The sequence below is a fragment of the Neodiprion fabricii genome, chromosome 6 (genome assembly GCF_021155785.1).
Source record: "Neodiprion fabricii isolate iyNeoFabr1 chromosome 6, iyNeoFabr1.1, whole genome shotgun sequence".
Taxonomy (NCBI): domain Eukaryota; kingdom Metazoa; phylum Arthropoda; class Insecta; order Hymenoptera; family Diprionidae; genus Neodiprion; species Neodiprion fabricii.
The window spans coordinates 20,142,321-20,169,202 of record NC_060244.1 but is presented as its reverse complement, the minus strand read 5'-3'; the positions used below and the strand labels follow the sequence as shown (position 1 = coordinate 20,169,202).

At 38.9% G+C, this 26,882-nt stretch overlaps 2 protein-coding genes across 4 annotated transcripts in view; one reads left to right on the top strand and one right to left on the bottom strand.

The window, feature by feature from the left end:
• The window catches only part of LOC124184219 (furin-like protease 2), a 58,814-nt gene that overhangs the window by 17,204 nt on the left and 14,728 nt on the right, over positions 1-26,882 (bottom strand). The gene's annotated exons all lie outside the window — the stretch shown is intronic.
• Positions 785-2,171, top strand: LOC124184222 (cytochrome b5-like). The gene is made up of 4 exons (XM_046573681.1): positions 785-1,039; positions 1,379-1,507; positions 1,592-1,641; positions 1,927-2,171. Exons 1-4 carry the CDS (start codon positions 926-928, stop codon positions 1,997-1,999), a joined length of 366 nt encoding a protein of 121 aa, XP_046429637.1. The 5' UTR covers positions 785-925; the 3' UTR covers positions 2,000-2,171.

Here is a 26,882-nt window from a genome sequence, read left to right as displayed (position 1 = left end):
TTTCGCGTCATGAAATACATCGAGTGTCGAGAGAAACTGTTTTGCCGAACTCGATCCGGGACCTAAATTCAATGAGTTCGAAATATAACAAATAAAGGCCGTTTCGCAGAACTATATAATTAGTGTTTGCCGGAATAATGCGAAGAGGCGATAACGCGAGATTGTCGGTAACGAATTAGTGATATTAATGAGATCACATGCAGGAATACACGCTCGTTAAACGAACCACATGCCTGATAAATACACTCGTTTGATTCAAAGAATTTCCGTTTACGCGCAAGTCCCGTATGCAGCGTTAATTCTCTCTTTGGATATAAAATGATAAATAAATCATCATCGACATATTCAGAAAAGTGTTGCGATTTCATTCTCGTTCGTCGAATGGTACGGTAAATAATTTCATCAGACAAATTAACCCGGATAAATCGATATTTCACAACTTGAATAACACGTAGTGGAGAACCTGTCCGGCAGAAGAGTAATCGCTTAGTCGTACAAGCGCGATAAATATGTTAAAGCGTGTGTAAATATCGCGTAATAGTAACCTTGAATGACAGCTTGAGAGAGAACTCTGTACTAAATCGTCCAAGGGCTCCGTGCATGCATGGATGTAGATCTGGAGCGTAACGGAGAATAACACCAGCATACAAATACAAGTAGTATGAATCGAACAGAAACGCGCTACACTTGCGTATGAATAGTGTGGGTGGCTGATTGTGAGCATGAGTCGGAATGATTTTTAGAGAAGAGAAGGGGAACATCTTGAAGAGGGGGAAGCCGGTAAGAAATTCTTGACAGTTGGTCGTGAGCGGTAAGTGAGGCAACAACGGACGTCAAAGTAACGATTACAAAGATTGCTATATTCCTTGGATTGTAGATTATAGAACATATACCCAGATATTACCCCCCCACGGATAGGAATAAAATGGCTGGAAACGGCGTGTTCACGCTGAAAGAAGTTAACGATCATCGGGGAAGAGAGTCGTGCTGGATTGTCGTCGACGGGAAAGTCTACGACGTTACCAAGTACTTGGACCAGGTATGTGGCAAAGCTTCCTGTTAATCCATACAAGAATCTGCATCGGTACTCGGCTATCCCTGAATGGGGGGGGGGGGGGGATAGGAGAATTACAATCTACCGTACGAAAGTTTGTTGCTCGAGTCGAACGCAACCTTTGCAAAAGAATGAGTTGTATAACGTTTGATTTATCTGTCTCTAGCGAACGTTGGAACTATACTATATCCAAAGCGATTTCATTTCACATCGCGGTGATGACTATTGAACTTTATAGATATATAACACCGCAGTAAGCGACACTGTCTGTGCCTCGAGCTATGACGGGTTTACGTTGTCGTGACGTCATTGATCGTTCCACAGCATCCAGGCGGAGATGAGGAGATTCTGAACGAATCTGGAACCGACGCTACGAAGCCTTTCGCTGAGGTCGGACATTCCAGCGACGCTAAGGAAATATTGGGAACACTGTTGATCGGACATTTGCATCGAGTAATTTGTGAAAAATTATATTTCGATTCGATCGGTACTGTAACTTGTCGTCAATTTTGAATCTGTTTTGCTTTTCTTTTTCAGGACGACGTCAAGGCATCCGCCTGGAAGAACTACTCAGTACCTTGGTCAAGGTATAATACACGACTCACTACCAGTTACAATCTCTCGATTACTCCACGTTGCTGATTTCATAAAAATCAACCAACACGCAGACATTTTGCTCCCCCTTTTTCCATTCGCTCTCTATCTCTCTCTGCCGCAACATCGTTAAAACTCGGTCAACGAATACATTATAACATTAAATTTACCGGATCACGTGTGGGCAGCAAGGACTGCTAATATTTTGACTATAACGTTATAGCAGTAGCGAAAACTCTGAGGAGCATGGTTAATCACCCGTTTCACACCCATTTCAGAATCGCTGTGGTGGCTGCTGTTCCAGTAGCCGCCATCCTGGTCGCTTCGTTTGTTCATTTCAACCGAAAGTGAAAAGATGAGTTCATCATTCCTCGTCAAGGCATTCAACGATATTCAATCCACCAGAGGTCGTGTCGTTTCAAACTCGCGATGGAATGAAATAATGTTAGCGATAATTTGCTACACGTCAAATTCGCTGTTCTGCAATAAATATTCAGCCAATAAACGTTATAATATTCTATAATAATCTGCGCCACACAAGCCGACAAAAATTCACTGGACTGAAAATTATTTGACGCAATTATAACGAGGATGAAATTCATGTTATACCGTACTGCCTGAAATAATTTTCGTAAATTGTGCGGGAATGGATTATTTTCTCGTAGGCTTCGACTCTATCTCATTAAAAGAAAGATCCCCCCCAAAAAAAGGAGTTTTCAATATCATTATGAAAAAGTGTTATCGCAGCAACTCTGTAACACCGATCAAGAGGGGTTTGGACCTTAGGCTCACTGTCAGACTCGAGTACCTTACTCGATAAATTTCGATTGTTTAAAAAGTTGCAACACTGTCTCAACGTTATACGTATCTGTGCAGATATTTGTCAAGTAACAAACTTGTCACACCCGAAGTGTTCGATTGTCACGAAACTGTATAACACACCTGCCAAATCAATAACGAAGATAACCATACCGATAGTTTGAGTGGTTCGGAGTTGACGCGTTTGCATCGAGTTACGTACGTCGACGAGCTATCGCCGCTACCGAGTTTTCGGCGGTAACGAGAATTTTGCACACACGATCAAAACGGCACCGATGATGAGATTTCTAGTAAAACAGACGGTTGCGGTTTCGGATTAAAACAAGCGTGAATGTGTTTAATTCTATGCGACGGGTGTGCTTGCAAGCTTATAAATGTGTGCGGTAGGCGTGTATCGCAGTATTATAAACAGTGTGGTACAACCCACGTATGCGTCGTCGATATGAAGCAAAGCTTCGTGTAAAGAGCGTGACATTAATGACATGCTAACGGTATGCTAATAATATCATCTTGATTATGTGTGGCGCGATAAAATCTCTCGCAACATTAAACGCATTCAAATTTCCCCCTTTAAAAATTCAAAGCCCTGAACACTTCCAGCGAGAATAAATGGTCGTAAATTCATCGTCCGTTACGGACTCGATTCTCTTTTGGATATTTCACAAGCAGGTAGGTATCCCGAATAAATGAGTATAAATGTGACTAGTCATTGCGATTTTACGCGTAGGTATGTTATATTGAAGCTGAGTACAGGCGATTGAATGTGTTGATTTGCTTGTTAACTTTCGAACAATGACATTGAAAATCGCCGTGTTTTAGGTTGTATTTCAACTACTTGAAATCAACTTACAAAGTACATTTGTATCGAAAAAGGTGGAGCGTTCTAGATTCCTATAAAACAAGAATCTGCTTTAAAGCCAGCAAAGTGACAAGTATTAAGCGAGTCGAGTTATTTCTGCAGGAGAGAATTTCCGGCAATTGAAATTCATGACGGTAAAAACTGTGCGTTTAATGAGCACGAGAGATAAATGATGCGACAAAATGATGAGGCTGAAATTAGTAACGCCATTGTAATGATTTACGTTTCGAACAAATCGTTATTTCACAATTGCAGGAATGTCTAAAACGCAGTAAATCACAATATCGCAAAACGGATTCACACTTTGAAAACTTGACTACTTCAAAGTCGATACGAACTTGACAAACGCTGATCCTCCTTCTCCCCCTCCCCTTCAAATGTTTCGTTACGTTATCGTCACTAACTTCAGCCTCGTAAAAAAATTTGAATACCATAAATTACTGCATGTAGCGGAAATCGCAAAATGATGAAAGAACTGTGTGAGAGTTACGTAAGCATGCGTTAAACGTACATGCTTGTTGAATAACGAGGATATATTTGGCAATTTCTTTTTTTTAGACATTTCATTCAACGCGAGTTATCGGCAAATACCGGTATTATTTTAAAAAACACACCGAAACCCCGTATGGATTTCATAATGAGCTGACGCTCGACGATAAATGTACATTCGGAACAGGAAGTACATTATATAAATATCCCTACCGGTAATCTTTTATCGTGAACTTGTCCTCGGATAAAAATCTATGCCCAGTTCGTACGATTCCAATCATTTTGATTCCACGAGCTGATTAACAAATTTGGAACACATGCATCAGTAATCGAATTTAATCGTTTTAATATACGAATAATTTACGACATCGAATCGCTTATCGGTAAGGTGAAATAATTTTTACATCATTCAAATTAGGCGATTATTGATGGACAGTTTTAACCGTTGCGTACGCAATCTTATATACATAGGTTGTACATATTATATATACAAACTTATACTTTCACATTCTGCCGTGATGAGGCTATTATTATTTTTTTTTTTTTTTTTTTTAGCGTACCAGCGTAGTGACGATGTGTGTAATAACGATGCACAACAACTGTTCGCCAAATATTACCTCAGTTTCATCCCGCGTTTTGAGAAAAACTATTCGCCGAGCCGGTACCGAGAACTCCGGTAGCGAGTTTCTCGCCGTAATACGAACGGCGAGGGAAAATGCAAATAGCTGTCTAAAACAATTACTCGGTGAATTTTCCAGCCTGTTTCTCGTTCCTCGAAGCTGTTACAGGTCTAAATAACTAATTACTCCGCAGATTCCTGCTGCCGAATAATCCTGACAACATCGCTGAGGATGATACAGCCGAATACAGCGGAATATATTCAGCTATTCAACTTTCCACTTCGACCAACATGCAGGTTCAAATTTGCATATATTGTGTAGAGGTCGTATTTTCCAATGCTCGTCCAACTATACTACATATTTTCAAATGTGTTTTCAACAGACTCGTTAAGCGTGTCCGACACGTATCGAGCATAGAGCGAAAACAATAAAAAGAAGAAGCAACTGCTGCTGCTGCTGTTTCTGCCAACACTCAATATCTCGTCAGCAATCCTCCCCAATTAACGTGACTGAACGATCAGATGCATAATTAATTATTCTTCGTCGATATATCGTCAGAATAATATTCTCGTCTCACGGTTGCGCAGGTTATAGTTGTATAGTTGACCAACTCGTTGGAAACACAATTTGCTTGATTGCACAATCCTCGCATCAAACCGCGTTGGCGTTTCCACTATACAACGCAACAAATGTATCAGACACCCGTCATATTGTTATCAGCTTCGTAATCGATTAACCATCCCCTCGGCGTGTTCGGCATATAATAATAACAATGATAATAACAACAACAACAACAACAACAACAACAACAACAACAATAACAATATCCTCGTCCCTCGCTTCACGCGCTGCGTTCTATCAACAGCAAATTGGGGCGAGACACGGAATATGACGGGAACAATTACTTGTACTCGACTTGTCTTACGGTGTATGGCTGTAAGTAACTCGCATAACAAAATGAAGAAAGTAAAAATCTGCAATTCGCGAAATTGTTCTCGGTCATTTCGTCTTTCCTCTTTCTTTTTCGCTCGTGTCTTACGTTACGACGCAACGAGACACCTTGCGTTCCATTACAGTGAATGCAAATGCCAATCGCTTTCTTCGGGTTCTTTCACACCGAGGAGTAGGGTATTCTGGATGCGACACTCGGATTTTCACGTTGAAATACATTTCGATTCAGTCTCCTTTACCTATCTCTCAGCTTTCTTCGTATCCAAAGTGGAACACCCTGTTCTTAACCGCCAAAGTGTATGCACAGCGTGTGCAAGATCATGAATTGATGAGATGAATGAAATATGTCAAGGTGAAATGACGCGCGGTAACTGAACGATTATACCTGAGGTGAATGGTGCGGGCAGAGCAAAGACGACGATTATAGGCCGTGAATTCACAGGCACATGTCGTAGGTAAGGACCGTTGAAAGGGCAAGACGAAGACGAAGAAGAGGATCGTTTCCCGTAGAAGAATAAAAGATGACCAGTTACCGGATGAACAGGACTCTCGTCGAACGTTACACCTCGAGATATATAAATTTTTCTGCACGACTTTCACTGACTATACGTATGTATGTAATAGCGCACGCAGCTCGTTTCGGCTCCGCAAGGCGAGAAAGTATCCGAATCACTTCGAGTAATGTTTGGCTAGTCGAAACCGATCGTTTCGTGCACTATTATACTAGAGAATAAATCGAGGTAGGTAAATCCTGCGAACATCGCCTTGAGTATCGTCATTTTGGCAAATAGGTGTTACCGAATGGTGTATAATTGACCTGTGCATAAGTTTAATCACCTGCCAGTTGCCGGCTGCGTTAATTAATTAAGTACTTGTTCATGATTCTCGTGACTTGACGCCATGTGTACGAATGTCTTTTGAAACTAGATGAAAACGAAACTTCGACTTTCAATGTTACGACGATGGTTTTCACTCGATTAGTTTCTAACAATAATAACTTACATTGCATCGCAATAATTAATCTCTAGTACCGAAAACCTATACATATATTAGTATACTATCAGAGACAGCAAAAAACCGCAAAAAAATATGTTGAAAAATTCTCTAAATGTACAAATAAAAAATAAATAAAAATGAATATAAAATAGGTGGTAAGAATACTTACCACTATGACTCAAAGTGTTGAGCAACGTTGCAATTAATCGTCAACATTGTAATTTTGGCGCAATAATGTGATGCAAATTCAAGTTAAAATGTCAATTTAGTGCTTCGAGATTATGACCGGTGGTAATTCGACCGTGAATGGTTGGAGGTAAGCAAAAAAAAAAGTAAAAAATAAAGAACAATATGAACGAACACCGTCGAAAATCTAATCCGCTGTACGATCAGCCGTTTGATGTATTGTACACGTAACGTACGTTTTTTCTTTGACATTTCATTATTATCGTTAGACGATTTTTCACACACACCTGCCTAACTTGCTAAACGATAAGCAAGGACAGAACACGTCACCTCCTGGTGTAAATAAATACGGCGAGACGGATTAGCGTGATAAAACGTGCTGGATACACAAATGCGCCAATTAGCGAATATCGTTGATCCAAGGACCACCGGGTATACTTTCTATAACTATAACGGCAAACGTTTGATCGGCAAGTAGGAGTCTGTATTATATACGAGTCATCAGCGCGATGCAATGACCAGAAAATCGTCACGTTGACAATTTCATTGATATTAATGAATACTTTCGAAAAAGGCTTTTGTAAAATTGTGTAGCTAACGTGTCGTTTCAAAGAATAATCGATTGAAAATTTTTTCCTCACCAATATGTTAACTGATAGTCGTTTAACGAAAACACTTGAGGTATCAATGAATGATGTACAGGTTGAACGGCAACTTCCGTTTAACAGTCGACATTTTACTACTGCGTAAGAATGAAATTATACGAACCGTGCGTTCGTTGCGTACGGTAGTAATTTAATAATATTTCGAAATCACGTAACGTTGAACCAAAATTTTTTTTGGGAGTGGAGTAAAAGGCGGATCCAGGTCTCGGATAATTATTTTTTTGAGTATATTGAGTATTTAAACAATGCACGTTCCAGTCTCGCTTGTTATTCTACGGGAAATAGAAGTTTTCTGGACTTTATCATCGTCTCGAGAAAATGGGTCAAGAATAAACCTCGAATTGCGAAATTACATTGCGATGCTTTTTGCGTAATCCAGATTATAAGAGAAACGACTCGAAAGCTTCGTCAGGTAAATTCGATGATCGAGCAAATCTGATAAATTGGATTCTGTAATAAATTAATCAATGTCTTCGAGCTCCGAGCGGCCAAGTGAAATTTAATACGTAAAACCGTACAGGATTAAAATTCCACCGCGCCGGGAAACTCTTGATGCGACTTAGAATAACCCGCAGCTTTTACAAAGATTAATTGTTTACGGGGTATTAAATTTGACAAGTATGCCTAAGAAAAAATCACGTCCTTACTGCAATTGGATTGAAACAGAGAGCGTTAAAAAATTGGATTAAAAATTACAAGACAGGTCGGATTTGGGATTCGCATCAATCGGCTTTTTAATATATAAATCTCCGCTTTCACTTGTTTTATAAAATTGAACAAAAGTGCCGTGGCATTTGGTCTGAACTTAATCGCGAGCGACTAAACCTGGCCTTTCACCTGCCGCTACACCTTCACAGGAACTTGCGCTTTTATTAAATATAATCCGTAAGTTTCTCGCAATGAAATTGAAGGAACGTACGTGTAGGAAAATTTCCTACAACACACACAAAAAAAAAAAAAATATATGATGGACTCGAATCTCGTGTACGGAATATCATAGAAAGAAGAAATTTTGCTGACAAGCATATAGTGAATTAAAAAGTGATGCAGTGTGCTTTCATAAAATGAAGGTGAATATATATATTACGACTGTGTTAAAGCTAAAAGATAATTTAAGGTGTATAGGAAGGCGCAGCTGATAACTGATTGAAATTCAGATTTGCCTGCAGGCGGGTCTAATCAAGCGGTTAAAACAAGTTTCGTAAATGTATTTTATGTGACAGTCTAGAAATTTCACACAAAGGCATTCCACGTTCACCGGCTAATCTTTCGAAGATTCTTATAGTTTCCAACTCGAACGCAACATAGCGAGAATTGTTCGGAGGATCGACGTTATAGCCGTGTGGAGAAATTTAATAACAGAATTCAACTGTGAATATAACTTTCACGCTAGCGTGAGAGGATTCATCTTTGCATCCGTGCGTATGGATAGGAATTATGCTGTGTCTGTGACATATAATACAGTCTGTGCATCACTGATCGATGCTATTCGTCCCCAGTTTTCATTATACAATCCACGCGATTCTCCTATTTTTTTTTTTCTTTCTCTTTTTTCTTAATTGGCAGACAACGATGTGTATTATTTTTACATCAATTAACGGGAAAAATCTATAACACGTACAATTATCTGCAGTCTAATCGAAATATTCATAACTTATGTGCACGTAGCCAATTAAAATATATACATATATTTAACTAATTTATACGATTTGTTTAGTACCGTGAAAAGAAACGTTGGGTTAAGTTAGATATTCGTTGTTTAAGCTCGTTAACATACGTCTGGTTACAAAAGGCGGGAATACTTACGAAGCGGTGTATTATATTCACAGCAAGAAATCGCAAGATAATTTATATATATATATATAATGCGTGGAATTTATTGCACGGTAAAAGTGTTTTCTCACTCACCGATAACGAATATTTACGATTGCAAGGGCAATTAACTTCTTTATTATCCATGATCGTTTACAAAGGCATACTCCACTACACGTACTCTGTAGCACGAACCTTGAAACAATGGTTTTTTTAAAAATTCAATACATATAATACACTGCGCCGAATGTATTTCATTCAAATTTTCGCATAAAAGATTTCCTGCATGCTAAACCTCACCACAAGTTTTAGGTATGGATATATATATATATATAAATATTTCATACGGTAAATCTGAATTATTTGCCTTGTACGCTTATGTACAAGGAACGCGAAAAATGTATTTCGTATAAAAGTTGCGCTGTTCAAGAAAAGGACACGCAGGGATTGACACGTGTAGAATTTCAACGAGAAATAACCCACCGTTCTACAAGAATAGTAAACAGAACCGTCGTATCGTGCCTCGATCGATTTATAGTCATAATACCTATACACACAATTGCAAACAGTGCAAATCGAAACTTGCAATATAACTTCGTTGTCGCATTACGTTGTTATTCTGATCGTGAGAAAGTCTACACAAGAGTTTATAACTAATTTATTGTCACTTATATAAATGAATATTGGATATAACATTTACCCAGTTGAGTAAAAAATAAAAAACAATAAAATAAAACAAACAAAATCTTACTTCAAGATAGGTACATAGGCGAATAGTGAGGTTTCGTTGTGTAAGATTTCCTTCTATCAATCCCCGTAACCTCCATGCTGCGTTTTTCGTTCAACACTCAAGTTTTGACCGTCAAATTAAGCCGAATTAATAATTCCGTTTGTCGCGTTCGCTCACGACTTGCAATAATTAATGTGGCATCGATTAGTTTCAACGAAACGTAATCAGATGCGCCATCGTTATCGCTTGCGTTACAAGTATCGATAAAGGAACGATCAATAACCAGCGAGGTTCGTCGTGCGTTATAATATTCAAGGAATTCCCTACAAACATTATACACGGACACTTTTCGAGGTTCGTAATGAAAATTACTGAATTTTTCCCCGATCCTACAAGACTCAAATCATTGCACCTTTGAAATTCATATACGATGTTATACTTATATCATGATTAAATTCTTTTCCAGTCTCACGATTCCCAATCAACGATAATATTACTATTTATATCTGTAAAATAATCCGTCGACACTTGAATATTTTTAGAAAAGTAATCGTTGATTAATAAATCACAATTTTTATACGCCACAGATTCGACACTGAAATACGTCGTCACCGAAAAAAAAATTCACCATTGATTATATACATATATAGATTATATGTATCGACGATTATGGATTAGGAATATTAAATTTCTTAGCAACGATGTTTCGTCCATCGCTTTAATCACTCAGCAAATGATTCGCATATCAGCATTTTGGTTTTGATTGCCGGGTTATGAATCAGAGGTAAATTGGGCACCTAACGACGTTTCGATCGAATGCTTTAGTTAGCAATGCATAATGTAATTTCATTATGTTCGAGTTGTACTATAAATAACCGATACGCGTTAGCGTTAACGGAATAATAATAACGCTTTTCCTCGTTAAGGTTATATTATACAGATTGATCCAAGGTCGTCTTGGTCAGAGAATTATATTCCCATTAAATGACCGCGGATCGTTATTACTAAGTGTCATATTTTTATTGCACATGACATAAAAAATTGCTGCAAGATTCGTTTTATCATGACAATGACAAAAACTTACGGTTGAAGACATGCTGTTGCCGTTGAGAAAAACTAAAGTATTTAAATATACGCCGTGCAAATTGTTTTTTTTTTATCGACGAAGACAAATAATACAGCGAATAAATATTACAATACAAGTGAATATTAAACACGGAGCAAAGTAGAATGAAAATAACAGAAATAAGAAAATGACTCGCTAATCCTTAGACCGGTCTCGTGCACCATACGTAATTGGAAAAGCCCAAGGAAACGCATCTCATGCATAACTGCATAACAAATAAATCTGAATTTCAGCTCTGCAGCACTCGAGGCTATAAATTTTATGATATGCGTGATTTCCAAGGTCACCGAAAGGTCGTGATTTTTTCATTATCGCTAGGTTAGTCACGTCGCTGCAGTAATTAGCCGAAACAGGTTCGAAGCGAAAATTTTCCGTTTGTCGAATCGCCGATAAAACCTTGTTAAAACGTAGCACATAAGTAAATATCTGCGTACCACCACTTTCTCCTAATCACTACCACTTTCCGTCCGGTGGTAAGACGACGTCAACTAGGCTGACTCGAAGTAGCGTCGCTTAGATTGCCACCACCAACGGAGAAGCAGAAAAAGAAGACCAACAATAAGAAGACAAAGACAAAGAAGAAGATGAAGAAGGCATTCGACAAGACGTAGAGAAACACACGAGTACATTCTCATAATCTTACAGCTTGTGTGCAATAAAATTACCAGAATTCATTAACTAGACGTATCAATTATACAATTCAAGAAGACACTACGCTTCGATCGTATAACGCAAAAGTATAATTTGAAGGTAATTTGCGTTTTGTTTCAAGACAATGCGTCCGTATCCGCGGTAGTCAGCTCGTTGGCAAGATTGAATAAACAAAGAGCTAACCATATCCTTTCCATGATTTTCCTTTTCTCTATACGTCCAAGGTGAAACCCTGTACCGAAAAACCGCAAACACCACACACATGCCTACGTAATATGCAATTTTGCTCGGTCATTTTGTCGTTCAAGAAGGTAATGGAAAAGACTCGGAAATCAGATGTCAGATATAGGGAAAGGATCATATTCCTCTTTCGAAATATCACTCAGATTACAATTGATTCCCTGTTCTAGAGAACACTCAAATTCGTTTAAACCGTCAACAATTTTTACAAGGGGTAAATTTTTACTGCAAAGTAAAAAAAAAAAAAAAAAAACGTGAAAGTACCGATGCATTTACTCAACTTCACGTATCCGTGAAGTTTTACATCACGAAACTCGTATTGGCTTACCTACTACGTACAATTTTTCAGCTTACCTTTTATACGCCGGAAAAATTAAGCAAATATTTACGGTAAGCTATTCAACCGACTGTATATTGTATATTGTATCCACCAATGAAGGTAGCCGCTTTTGTTTGTTTGTTTGTTTGTTTTTTACGCAATATTGATTGTTCGTACGTACCTACTTTTGTGCGTATTTTAAAGAGAATAAATATTATATTATTTATATGCAATAAACATACGATCGTATCCAAAATTGTAATGAACACTGACTGTCAGAAATGTTCTATAAATTGATATATTACGGCGGAAAATTTCTGACGTGCATCGTATTTTTATTTTACAATCGTTCCGGGTTAAATATTCTCTAATAAAAAAATTGAAGACTGGGACGTAGGTTATAATTTTAACTTTTTCGCGCATCATCTCCATTTTCAGGTAACATCAATATATGCAATTAATATCTTGCGCGAAAAAATGTAGCTCAACGTCGCATGTTTGTACAGTATTTAATTAAACTTCGATATCCATTTAATTTCCACTAATTGTACCGACTTCGAGTTCAGTGGTTACGTAACGTCGATTCTTCCTTAATTCGATGTGTCGCCAGCCATCCGCAGTCCGTTAGTCGTGTAAGCGTTATTATCAGAGAGGTGCCAAGGTAGAAGTTAGGTAGGTTCGATTTATTTGCCGAGTATCACTTTCCCGTAAAAAGAAGTTTCCTCCTCCTTCAAAAACTTTCGGACGTGTCCTTGCCTCTCGACTGCAGTCAGCACCAAGTCTGTATAGCTGAGTATAACGCGATAGTTTAACGAAGTTTGTTAATTTTCAACAACGATCTCTCAACGTTTCAGACTTTGACACCGCGGTATAATAACCTGCACGCATCAGACAGACAAGTATTTTACCATCCATGTACACCGTGAATGCGTACGGTTATAATTAGACTGCGTAATAGAAAGGCACAGGGTAGTGTATTACCATGTAAAGATTAGCAAGTGGCTACTCTCAGCTCACACGGACTTTCCTTCGAGCTGATCGTAAATTCCGAGGTGAATCCTACGGCTACGCTCTGAAATAACACCTTCTTACCGTCAGAGAATTACCGATTTCCTGCATGCTTACGCGAAAGCGAGAAGCAAAGAAAGAGCTCTTATAGTTCGATTTTCTACTACGTTACAGAAGTGAAAGAAAGAACGGTTCTCTGCAGTTAAATTACCCTTCGCCGCTTGGAACACAGGCGCAGATGAGTGGAAACACTGTTTTAGAACCAGAATCATTGCAGGGATGATAAGAGACGAGATTTTCAAGGGGAATCTATTTTTATAAACTTATTACTCCTCCTGCAGCACTGGTCAAAGAAGGAGGATCTAAAAACACAGACATGCATACATATAGTACACTCTGTTATTACGGGATCAAAACTGCTCTCTGATCTACGTCAGTTGAACGAAAAGACACGGAGTAAGCTTCGCTTGTGGTTTGAGGGAATTCCCCGCACTGTAAATTAGTCGATGCTGATCAGATAATGGCGTGAAGTTCAAAAATCAAACGAAAAAACTTTCCAAACTGCTTTTACAGCGATTCCCTGATCGATTTAATTTTTGTTTTGTTTTGTTTCCTTTTTTTCTGCATCAATAAAGGTTTATCAGTGAAAAATCATAGACTGTGAAAATTGTTGCCTGTTAAATTTGACAATAATTAACCGAACATTTGGATTACTGTGAAAGAATTTTTCTGGTCAATTCATAAATTCAACATCACACGAAATCTTCGTCTATAATAAAAGCTGACACCGTCATTCGTATCTTTTTTAGAGTAATTTATCACCTCCTAATAACAACTCTGCGTCGTCGGTAGGAAGCTTTATCCATATTCATGTATATATGAGGCCATTAGCACTAACAAGAATCAGCAAGACCCCCTAACAACCGGTGCAGCGGTACACTTTGTTAAACTGTACTTACAATTAGAGGGAACCATCTGTCGGCTTTTGTAACAACGTAGCTGCAAAAGCAGGAACAAGCTGCACGTTGCATGATAATCGCGGCACGGTCTCATTCCTCGCATTCGAGCATAAATGCCAGATAAAAACCTCGTCTGAGACACATATTTGCATGTTTACGACACGTGTCAAAACCAGACCAGATAATTATTTATTTCCAAATCGATTACCGGTAGTGAACAGTTTTCTCACGCATCGTCAATGACGATTATTACGGTTATAATCAACGCGAGAGGATCGCAGCTGCTTAATTATGTAATTACACGTCGCGCCGCAAGGTATCATAATTCTTGAAAAGCTGCACCCCTGTAACTTGCGTCCAGCTACACACGCGCACATATATATATATATATATATATATATATATATATATATATATATATATATAACTATTCTTGGGTATACGTATTAATCTCGGGCCCCGCTATTCACAACATGGTTGAGAAGTAGTACCTAAGCTTTCTGTTCACCGTCACGCGACCGAATAACCCAGCCCTAAACCTGAACAATGTGCCCTGACACGTATTTCTCAGAGTTTTCGATCGTTGTACAGATTTGGAAATCAAATTAAAAAATTCTCGTTCCATATTTTTCATAATACCTGTTGGTAAAACATACTTATAAGAATAATCTTTCGCACCAAAATTTACAAGATATATTAAACGAAACGATCATACGATTGTAATTTATATCTTCGAGGTGGATTGTTAATTTAGCTTGAATCAATCTGGTATTATATGTATATAGATTTGATGTAAGATTGTATTGATTTTCACCCTGTGTTTTTCATGCGCTTTGATATCCGAGGTATACATTGTATTGTACATGTACTCGCCATTGATTTACTGCAGGATTAATATTCAAAATTATACCGGGATTAATTCGAACCGAACGATGTGTATAGAAGCAATTCTTACACGTATCGAAGAGAATGCACGCGTGTGATGAAACAGCATCGCGGAATGAAAAAATGGGATGTAATCTAATCGAAGTTGTGTATTTTTTAAATTATGAATTTAATAAATTAACAATAACACGAATGTTTACGAAAACTTCTCGAGATATTATTATATCGTAAAAATTTTCCTCTTACGTGTAACTTGCGATGTTTATTTACACGCTTGGAATTTTATCATCGGCGATCAGAGGCTATCGCGCACTGAATATACAACATATACAATATGTATAGGTACGTACATGCCAGTGGTGTACAAAGATATTATATTACACGAAAAAAAAAAAAACTGACAAGCAATTTCTGTGTTTTACCCCGAAATCATGTCATTTTTTATGTCAAATATGTCGTGGTACGACTTTCAGAGTGATATGAATTATCATTGAAGGCGCAGAGTTCAGCTTGATTTTTACGGAAAAAATTTAAAAAATTTAAAAACACGCCACAATATCCGCCACGTCCGTCAGAATTTGTTTGACAAGGATAAAGTTTAAGGTCGTTATCGTCAATCTTACACAACGATTGAGGATAAAATATTGCAACGTTCTTTACTTACAATTAGAATAAATTTTGCCAAGTCGACGTATCATTAAATTCGTGTCAATATCGTCGTATTATCACAATTTTATTGATCGGAAAAAGATGATTCTGCAAAATTGTTATACCTACCGCAGAAGAGAATTAACAAAGTTGAGTTGGCGACAGTCACGGTTCGTCTGCTTGGCTAATCAAAATATAAAACTACGTAACTCTTCTCATAACTTGAAATGTCCTGACTGGAATAACAGCGCTGGCTCTAGCCGTCTATGCATACGTATACTTGTACAGCTACGGTTTTATCATCCGCTCGCATAATGGCTGGGATTCCACGAATAAACCGAATAATCCGCACATTCCGGTTTCGCGGTTGTTGCAAAAAAAAAAAAAGAAAAAAAAAGAAAAGAAAAGAAAAGAAAACCATTCGTATGCGAAGGATCCAAGAATGGAATTTCAGCGAACTTGGCTATTTTCTTCCCACGGCATGTGATGTATAATGATTCGGGTAACCAGTTTCGCTAGTTTTCGACAACTATTCAGCAGCCAATGCATTACCAAGATACTTCTATCTGTATAAGAAATTTTCAAAATTTCACTAAAATTCTTTTTAGACTCTGTTTCTCTCTTTTTTATATGGTCACGAATGTTCTAACAGTAAGTAATAAATGTAATCAAATACCCTCGAATTAGGACGAAAATCGATTGGAATGTCATGAGAATCAAGAGGGAGAGAGGATACTTGCTGAGTGACGAATAAATTTTTCTACGCCATTACCATACATCTTCTGAAGAGCTTCATAACACTGTCATCAAAGTCAAGTCAATCGGAAGAAAACTGTATTTGAAAATAAAAGAAATATCGAGAAACAATTTTAAACTAAGAAACCCAAAGGAAGACAATTTCCTCTTAATAATTTCAACGTTATACACCCTTTTAAACAATTAATCAATCCGAAAAATGAACGATCGAACGAATGAATGAATACCTTTGATTATACATGCTTACAATTTTATGTACGAATTGGCATGGAATGCCACTACATAACGAGGACGAAGTTAAAAGTAATTTAATATTATTTATGATTGTTTATCAGTATATTAATATACCCGCGAAATTTCTGTGCCAACTTTCTAAACCAGCTTTTGACGGGATCAGAGAATAGCGATATACGGCAGTACTTCGAGGATAAGAATTCGTTGACAACTATAGTCAAACACGATACAAGAACTCTTGAATCATGTAAGGCAAGATGTTATACCGTAATATTAAAGTACAAAGCAATACAAAGCGACACGGAATTAATTCAACGCCGCGTAAAACGATCATTCGTATTTCTAGCATTGCAACATTATGTTGCTCGAAAAATATTTTTTGTAACAGAAAAATACGTGGCAATCAACGCTGCATATGTCAAAATTATTGGACAATAACTCAGCAAAAACTCCCCTCAACACATACACAGAAATCAGGATTGTTTGCAGAAAAACAATTTGGAGTTCACGGTAACGAAATGAAGTTTTCTCCGAATTCCACAGAGGGTAAATCAGCGAGGAGGTTTATCGCTCCAATGAAATGAAGATTTGCGAAAAGCGAGATTGATCGCGAGCCAAACAAGCCCTCGAATATCATCGCAGTGAAGACAAGGAAGGAACAATCAGTGTTCTGTTTTTACATCTACAGCGGATGAATCGCAATCAGCGTTCCAATTAACCAACTACGCAATATATCTGTCACGCTATTTCCGCACTCGTGCCAGATAGTTCGTTGCAGACCTCACTGCCAAATGAACACTACGGCAAAACTAAAAATCAACAGGAATGATAACAAATCGTCACTTTTATCTTTGCTTGCCATGTTTACCATACATACCATTTCTCTTTCAAACCAAGAGAACGAACAGCGTCTAATTTATAAGTTGGGTGTAAACATTGTTGACACTTGTCTAAACATTCGCACTTAAAACGCGAATTATTTGTTACATGTACTCACAATTTTTGATAGCGGATTTTAATTCGTCACCTTGTAGTTTGATGAATTTGACTCACCTGAAACAGAAAGCCACGAACATTCAATAAATTTCCAAATATTATGGGGTATACAAATTTGAAAAATTTATTCACTACGTATAAACTACTTCTTACGATTAAGTATAATTCAAACCGTCAATCTTTCACGATTTTTTCAAACTGATGGTGCGTGAATAGGTCTAAAATCAATTGTCATAATTAGGTTTTCGCCTTGACATCTGCTGTTTTTCAAGCCCCCTTTCGAGGGTGGAAAGTTTTCTAATTTACCAGAGATCGGTTAAACTTTTCTCTGTCGAATATATTACAGGTAAAATTGATCTCGATCATTTTGAAGCGACGCGGTTCACTTCATACTTTAATACCGCCACACCGACATCGTCCCATCGCTGCATCGCATTGTCAATAACACTGAGAGAAATTTTTAGTTCCGGTTACCGCTCAGTCCTGAACTATTTTCATTTTTTATCACAATTGAAAAATATAGTTCTAGGTACAAAATAAAAATCAGTTTTCTAGCTGTTACCAGAAAGTCTAGTGTCCGTTACTATTCTTTCTCGTTACGATGACTGTTACTATATTTTCTTGCAACTGTTGCGAAAATTTAATGCTTGTGCAACGATAAATTGAAGTTAAAGCTTTATTTAACTAAAAAAGTAAAGTAAGCCCAACAAACTGATTTTGCGCTGCAATTACCAAAAAACGATACTTGTTTTACTGAATTATTCTAGTTACCGTAACAGATAAAATTTTTCTCAGTGAACAATTCAGCCAGTTTCAATTACATTCAGCCTCCCACCGGCATAGTGGAAAAATGACTACGGCATTGTTTAGAAAAAAAAGTTTAATATCATCCGCGAATGAAAACTTCCGTTCGATTATAGACTTGGCGCCATAACGCGGCGTCATAATGCGCAGCCTACTTATGCTACGCGAAATTGAATCTGGTTTAATTAAGCGCAGATTTTTACCGACGGGAACAGGAAGAAACGAAAACGGATTCCAAACTGTGAGCAACGAGGATCAAGGCTGAAAAGGTCTGCGCAAGTGGATTCAGATGCGGGAAAAGTACGAACGTCGATACGAGAAGATGTTTCATATTCAGCAAAGCAATTTCCACTTCTGTACGAGAGGATACCTCTCTCCACTCTCTCGATTTCCTCGGCACTTCGCTTCTATGGCACAATAATTAGTGACTGGACCGTCAAAGCGCTTGTGCAATTGATTACAAGACAGCATCAAACGTCCAGAGGAGTCCAGAAGCAAAAAGAACCGTTGAGTAGAAATTTTGGTGAATTTTTCGACCCAAATGTTACATATTAGCAAAAAAACGAGACCGGTAAAAAGGAACAAAAATCATCAACAACAACAACGATTAAGCAAATTAATATAGAAGCAGCTTATAATTTTGTAAACATTGATAATCTGCAGAAAAAAGAAAGTGAAGTAATCGAATAAGTATAACCCAAGTCTTATCGCATATCAATGATGAAATAGTGTCATTAGTAATAAAGTAAATTACGGTCGTTTTCTTTTTTTTTAACGATTACCATCTGAAAAAATAATGACTCATACAAGTTCGATATACTTTTTCACGTGTCAGGTGGTTTGGAAGTTTTCGATAAATAACAAAGAAAAAAAAAATATTCGGCAAAACGGAGTTAAGGTAAACGAATGTATAATTAATACAATTTTGAAGAAACATTGGAAACAACGGAATTATGTTGAAAAGAAAACGAAACTATTGTGGAATCAGGCATGGAATGAATGCGCAGAGAAAATGTTACGTAGGTATAGTGTTGCTTGTTATCGATCCTGTTTATAAGCAATTACTGAACTTGTTAGCGACCCCTATAGGGCTGGCCGAATAAAAGCCGACCCTTATTCCCTTCGCAAGTCTAAAGTCAAGCCTCGAATTCGTAAATTCATCTAAAGCCTCTCTCGTACAGACCTACGTTGTTACGCCAGCTTTGGCCGAGTACGAGCCTTGAATTAAAACAGTGTGTCCGAACACCAGACAGCTAACGAATACGCATCGCTAACAGGGGTCATTATCATCATTACTGTTATTCCTTTGTTACGTTAGTTAATTCTCTTTACTCTCTTTTCACGTTGCGGAATAAACCGTGTGGGTGGTTGGGAGATTTCAAATACAAGAATATGGTATAACGAAGATAGAGCCAATCTTTCGTTCTCAACTAAACTAAATATATACAAACGTGTTGCTCAAGCTTCGTTAAATTTAGAATTGTCGGTCATCTTGTTCCGTTAGTATAGACGAGAATCCGCCACATGTGTCGAAGACGGTAAGTTTATGTCAACGAATTAAAAAAAAAAAAATCCTACAACGTAATTCAAGAGGAACAATTCACTCCAGCAGACCAGACAAAACTACTACGACACCTCATATTCACTGGAACTAAGTATGACCGAAGGTTCTAGTTTTCTAGAACACGAATGCTACAGCAATTATTACCTATTTACATACATATAATATAAGAATGACCAAATCACTGTATTATTCGTTGAAAATAGATCAACTGTCGCAAATTGATCGTTACTCTGATTTTAATCGTTTATGTTTCCAGTAATACTGATACAAAAAAATAAGTTGACCAACATTGGTGATTCCGTTTTTAAAATCAGACGACAAGAGAGAGTTGGTGAGACAAGCAATTTTTGGTGAGTAATATTACGATGAACAGAGAAAGCGAATGAGCAGCGTTGGCGATTTTGCGCCAGAGCACGTGCCTTAGACTTTATCAAGACTTCGCCCTCTCTGTTTGCGATGTGAACGCAAGGGAAGCAAAGTGGCTTATCTTGCAAACAATGGGCTTAAAAATTGGTGGAACAAAAAACGAAAGAAAAATATCTGCACGCGGAATCACGCGGTTCAAACACTCGATAATCCCGCAGACAACAACCTCCGACGTCAAAAGTCAACTTAGGGATTAGCAGGAAAAGCAATAGCTTGAGGCGCTCCGGACATATGGTATGAAAATCTTGTTCAGCTTAGTCAAGTTTTTTCCCTCAACGTAACCGGAAGGCATGAATTTTTTCCCGGTATCATTATTCGCAAACACATACAACAGAACCAACGTTCGGCATCCGCAGCTGATTAAACACTGAGACGGCAAAAAGAGACAACGAGTATCACCGATTGTGCTGTCACAAGCTTCTTTAATCAGATTTCCTTCCTTTGACTTCGAACAGGAATCGTTGGCTCGTAATCAGAATTGAAACGCTGCACTTCCACAGCTTCCAAACTTCATATTACATTTTTCCTAGAATTTTTTGAGCGATGTATTAGCTGCAGCTATCGATTTACACCGCAACGAAATACCGAATTTCTCACACTCCAGTGAATGGTATTTCCTCTGATATGTGTAGATATCATATATTTGAACACGAAACGAAATACCGCCGTAGAGAGTAACGCGCCTATTATATGTGTAAATTTTGCCCAGATAACGCACCACGAGTGGTTTACGATGATAAAAATATAAATCCGGTGCGAACACATTTTCCCTTCCCTCTTTACGCAAATCCCAGCTCGCACAATATGCCCGAAATCCTGCGCTGCTGGATGGATGAATTTATCCGAGTCGTCTGCGGTGTATCGATACATACCGTCCCCCTTTGACTTGCTTTTTACAAAGCTCTGTTAACAAAATTGATTAACAACAAACGTCGGTTTATGTTTCAACAACTGCACAGCGGTGATCAAGTCGGTAATCAACAGTTCGCTTATATTCGTCACAACGTCATCCGCGTTCGGTATTATTTGTAAAAATATTACTCGTATGTGCGTCGTATAATGTTAAATTTGTGTGATAGTGTATAAAGTTCCAAGTATTTCGTCGGACGAACTATCGCGTACGTCATGTTCGCTGAATTGAACGCATTTGATTAGAGTGACAGACGAGAGGATGCTGACGGGTATAATTGACGGTGTATCACGTATTATTGGCTTCGCACACACGCGCGCATTTACGCAAGTGTGACAACGTCGTAACATCAGAAGCAGCAGACACGCATCAACGACCTATCGGGATAACACGCGCAAGGCTTCCAAAGCCGGGAAGATAACGAAAGCCAATTAAATTGGCCGGTCACGTGCCTTCGCTTTCAAGTTGACGAGAAGTTTTCGTGATTCGGGACCCCGGACGATGGAATTCGAAGTTTGCTTGATTGAGCGAAACGCAACTGCAGGAATCCTCGTTACCGGAGGAACGATGAAGCAACGTCAAGCGTGAAGTTTGAAAACTGTAATACAGCGATACCTCGTCTCGAGGTGTTTGAGGTACTGCTCGAGACCGTCAAAGTCAGACGACGTTGATTTCCATGCAGTACTTACGAATATCCTCCTCTGCAGCAGCACCATTCCGAATGGATTCAGAACCGAGGATGATACGCTGCAACGAACCCCTTAGGCAGCAGGAGGTTAGGCCATGTCCCAGGGGAGTCGGAAAACCAGGAATGCGAGAGAGCCGAGGGTGGATATTAAATTTAGGGCTCGGTTCACCCTGCCTCGAACACGGTAGATTGTGCATTTTAGCATCTGGAGGGTGGTGATGACGATATTGGCTTTGTTGGGGCGGCAAGAACTCGTACCGTATATATTATACGTAATATTACAGATACAACTCTTTACGGGGAAACAAAGAAAAAAAAAAAAAAAAAACACTCCCATATAAATTTGAATTTCCAAAACGCGCTCGACGTCTCCGACATTAAATTTCGCACCAAGTAACTGTAATGGAATATTTGATAAAGGGAACGTTGCTATCGTTGAATATATCCTTTTTTTCAACCGCGTCACCTTTACTACAGAAACATCAATGGCATATAATTGCGTGTGTATAATGTGTATATACATCGTAATGTATTACACGTATTTACGGTTACCATACACGAGAAACGTATCGACAGGTTTGTGAAAGTATCGCTGAAGTTAGACGTAAGACTTGGTTGAAAATTCGGTGTGACAAAATTCGAGGTGGATCGATTCTAAATGGAGATTTTCCATACCAACGTCTCGATTTCGCTATCTAAATTGCGTGTCGAGCTGCCGAATCGGGCACACATACGCGCATGTAGATTCGCCAGGTTTCATTGAGTAGACGTGTAAGAGCTAAGTGGTCGGGTATAAATAGCAAAAAATTGCTGGTAATGGTTATAACGATTGTAGTACACGCTGAACTTGGCGTCGAACGAGCACACAAACGATCATCGAAATTGGATCCACTTTACGCTGATGGCGTTGAGAGGCAATCCAATTTGTCGTCGTTTACTGTACAGTGACAATTACGGGGCATCCTCTTCTTCTTCGTCCTCTCTTACGGCATTGGCGTAAATCATGCCCGGAATCGTGGATTAATCAATTATCATTCGTTCAGGGGAACTCAAGAAGTATCGGAAGATTCAGAAGTATCCCAAAAAAATTTACAGTCACACAGCACTTACGACCAGCCGAATTTGACATCGAGGCGAGTAAAGTGCGATGTGAAAATTAACGAAGCCATGGAAACATTCCGGCTTTTCCGCGATGCCGAGTGTTCGTCTGGATTCGGACCCGGGAAGCTGGGAGGGATCGAACTTCGCTCACCAAGGGGTCCGACGACTGCAAGCCGGTCGCGGTAAGCACACCTTCTGGAACACTTAGGCCAGGGATATTCCGCGAGACTTTCTCCGAGGGCGTGCGGCCTGCATGTGGAAGTAAAAATGCTCCCTAGAAAGTGAAAACGCGTCGTCGTTTGGCCGAGTCTTATTGAATTCCCGTTGACCGTTATAGAAAAACAGAGGTCGGCAAGTTGCCATCCCTGGTCGTCGCATTTTACCAATTGTAATAGCTTGGGTTTTACGTAACAAGTCGGTACGTAGTCGATCAATCTAGAATTTCAGATCTTGCTACGGACAATTGAAACTTTGGGAACATTTCTTGTCTCGGCAAAGAGACAGAGAGAGAGTGAGAGAGAGAGAGAGAAAGAAACAAACAAAAGCTACGCACTAAATCAGTAGGTCACAATCACGTCACAATTGCCGTCGTAACACACAACGCGCAACGTAACGTTATTATACGTCTAAAACTGCAGCGTCACAAATAACTTCGTTTTCACGCACACGTGTACTTATATGTATAACTACAAGGATGAAGTGAATTATTGGCTGTAACGAAGGATCGTTACATGACCGGGGAAAAAACAGGCTATTAAAATAAACGACTTCACATCAGAATGATCGGTATCCTTGAAGGCGGCAATCAAAGCACGAAGTACGCGTAACGTATATTTTTGCGGTTTCGACAAAGAACGTTGCCAACCTAACGTACGCATCAGTTATAACCAGTTGACCGACGAATACGTGCTTGTGAAAAATTGGCCAAGATTTGGATTGAAACATCGGACTCCATAATGGGTGCGCAATACGTTTCCTTCAGCCAACCGCGGCTCGGTTGTACAAAAAATGTCAATTTCGTGACCGTTACCAGGGTGAAGGGTGAACCTTGGCCTCTGGCTATGTAAGAGTCTATCCGTTGGCTCCCAGGATTTTTCGCGCGGTAAACGAAAGAATGGTTTATCCGATAATCGTTCCTCGCGAAAGAAAAAGTCCCGCTCTTATCTCTTGCCAGTGCTAAGGACCTGGATAACCTTTTTCTCGTGAATTACAACGGTTTCCCCGGTGTTCTCGAACGCGATGCATGACGTTAGGTCACCCCATTCATCAGCCTTTCGCGTGCAAGGCTCTCGAAAGGGGAAACAACGCCGCCCGCCACCAAGGTGGAATCCGAATTGCAAAATTAGTTGCATCTTGCGGCTGGCGGTGAAAACAAAGAGGCATTCACAACGTCAGCACATTCGAAACGTTATGCTACTATAAACCTGACTACGAAATATATACCGAGCATTCCGGAGTGTCCGGGATCATTGAAATCCTGCGTCGATCTACATCCTTCGCTGTAATGTCCAAAGTTCAACACTCACGGCTGTGCAGGATACGGTCTTACACCTAACGATAAGACAGACGAGATTGTGCGGGAATAAAGTGGGAGTGAAAAGTCTCGTTGTGACCTCGATAACCGCCTGTAGTCGCTCAAACTGGCGCAATGACGTAGCTGGTCGTCGTATATTTTACATACATACATATATATATATATAATATATTGTATATAGACAACAGCATAGGCGGTTACCGGCGTACCTACAACCGAACAATCACCATTGCGCAACATGTTCATGGCTCTTAACGAGCTGCATTAGATCGCGAATTCGATATTGTAATGGGCGTTATTTCGCGGATAATAAGAACACTGGGTAATCGGTGTGTTATATAGTGCAAAAGTTCAGGAAGGAGAATGCAGGATCTACTGTTATTACGGTTGTGACTTTGTCAGTTATACGGACGTCGTAAAAATTAACGCACATGTGCTGGTTGACGCGTCATGATGAACAGGATTCGTTCAAAGTCTGAATGATCGTATTATTGTATACGAGGAATGAATAACGCGATGGAAAAGGATCAGGATATGAGAACAACTGATCAGAGTGAACCTTTTACCCTGATGAGTCGACAATGCAGAGTGAATTCGGATCATTTTTCTTCCTTTCCATCCTCTCTCGTAGATGTAATCGAACTTACAGGTATTACATCGTAAATTTTCAATTAATGCAAAAGAGGGCTATTCCATACGCAGTTTGACTTCCGTGAATTTCTAAGTACAGAACAATTTCTGGCAATCGAACAACACGAAATGAATTGGTGAAAAAAAACATATAACATGAGCTTTGCTTATGTAAAGAGAAGAAATTCGACGTTCTGGCTGCTTACGAATTTCTACATTCAGACAGACAGTCGAACGAGACTGATTAAATGAACCGGAATAAGCTTGAATCCTGTGATAGCGAAGTTTGACGACGTATAAAATTAAACGGTAAAATTATAAGAGTGATAGACACGAAAACGACATCATTCTTCGTGCGAGAAAAAAACAAAAAAAAAATCAAAAATAAAAACGTTACATGCACCAAAGGAAGTAAAAACTTTCAGCTTGAAAATTTAATACGTGTTTACTGTGACTACCCTTAGATCGTTCAAACGTGTCTGGATCAGAGACGTTACATACCTATATAACGAATTCTACCCAAACTGGATGTGAATTATTATCGCGTAGTTGTCGAGCAGAAAACTTACAATTAGTACGACGTTCAACAGTTTCTACCAAATTTCATTGATATATTGCCAACGTGTTCGAGAGCAGAATTGCGAGCCATTCGTTACATCATTTGTTTCCATCAAGGTTTTTCCTCAAATACGAAATTTCGGATACACACGTAAGTGATCGGACGTATAATGACAGGGTAAACCGAGTAAAATCGACGCCAATTTATCTGCTAGAGTCACAAGCTCGACAGATCGCAAGTTCGTTGTTTATTTATTGTAAACCGTATAAGCCGGTTGTATTGACGATCGGCCACATCGGTCGACAGGGGAAAATCATTGACAAAGGAGTATAAAAAGAGAGAAGGAAAAGAAATTAAATTAAAAACAGACAGCTGCTGCACCGACAAAGTTCTTCAAAGACAATAATCGAGTAAGATCGCTCGAACGAGATAAAAGGTCGCAGCTGCACGGGGCAATCCCCTCGTAAATTCCATCGTTGAGTTCTCTAGGTATATTACAACCTTACGCATATATGTACTCGGCGCCGTGAGGTCTGAACATTCGAGCTTCCTTCGACGAAAGAAAACAGAAAAAGAAAATGAAAATATATACGGATCTACAACGAGTCTCGAGACGTGACGTAGGTACAGGCCTAATTGTAACCTGTTCACTGTCGGTGTCTGCGGTATCAAAGAAAGACTAATAAATCCTCCAATTTACTTGCGTAACACTGTGAAATGTACGAGGTCCCTTGTGCCTAATTCTTCCAAGCCGAGGGTATTGCAACTGACACGAACGAAACCTGTACACGAGCTTTGTCCCTATATGATACCTGTATAAATATTCAAGGAGACAGTTTCTAGAAATCTGTTACAAAGGGGCAGCGAGAGACTTTGTTGAAATTTTCTCGGTTTAATTTTATATTGGCACGACGGATTGTATATCGAGAAAAAAATAAAAACAACTTCATTGATCGTGTTTCTCTAATTCTACAAAAATGAAATTTATTTTCATTTCAGGACTCGTTTATATCTGTAAGCGAGTGAAGAAATATTTTTCACATTTCATGTCTGTTGGTACTTATATATA

What these genes read in the sequence shown, in the direction of transcription:
- LOC124184222 (XM_046573681.1), top strand. Translation starts at nt 926, where the DNA reads ATGGCTGGAAACGGCGTGTTCACGCTGAAAGAAGTTAACGATCATCGG. An exon ending in TTACCAAGTACTTGGACCAG is followed by an intron (nt 1,040 to 1,378) that starts GTATGTGGCAAA and finishes ATCGTTCCACAG; the next exon opens with CATCCAGGCGGAGATGAGGA. An exon ending in TACTCAGTACCTTGGTCAAG is followed by an intron (nt 1,642 to 1,926) that starts GTATAATACACG and finishes CACCCATTTCAG; the next exon opens with AATCGCTGTGGTGGCTGCTG.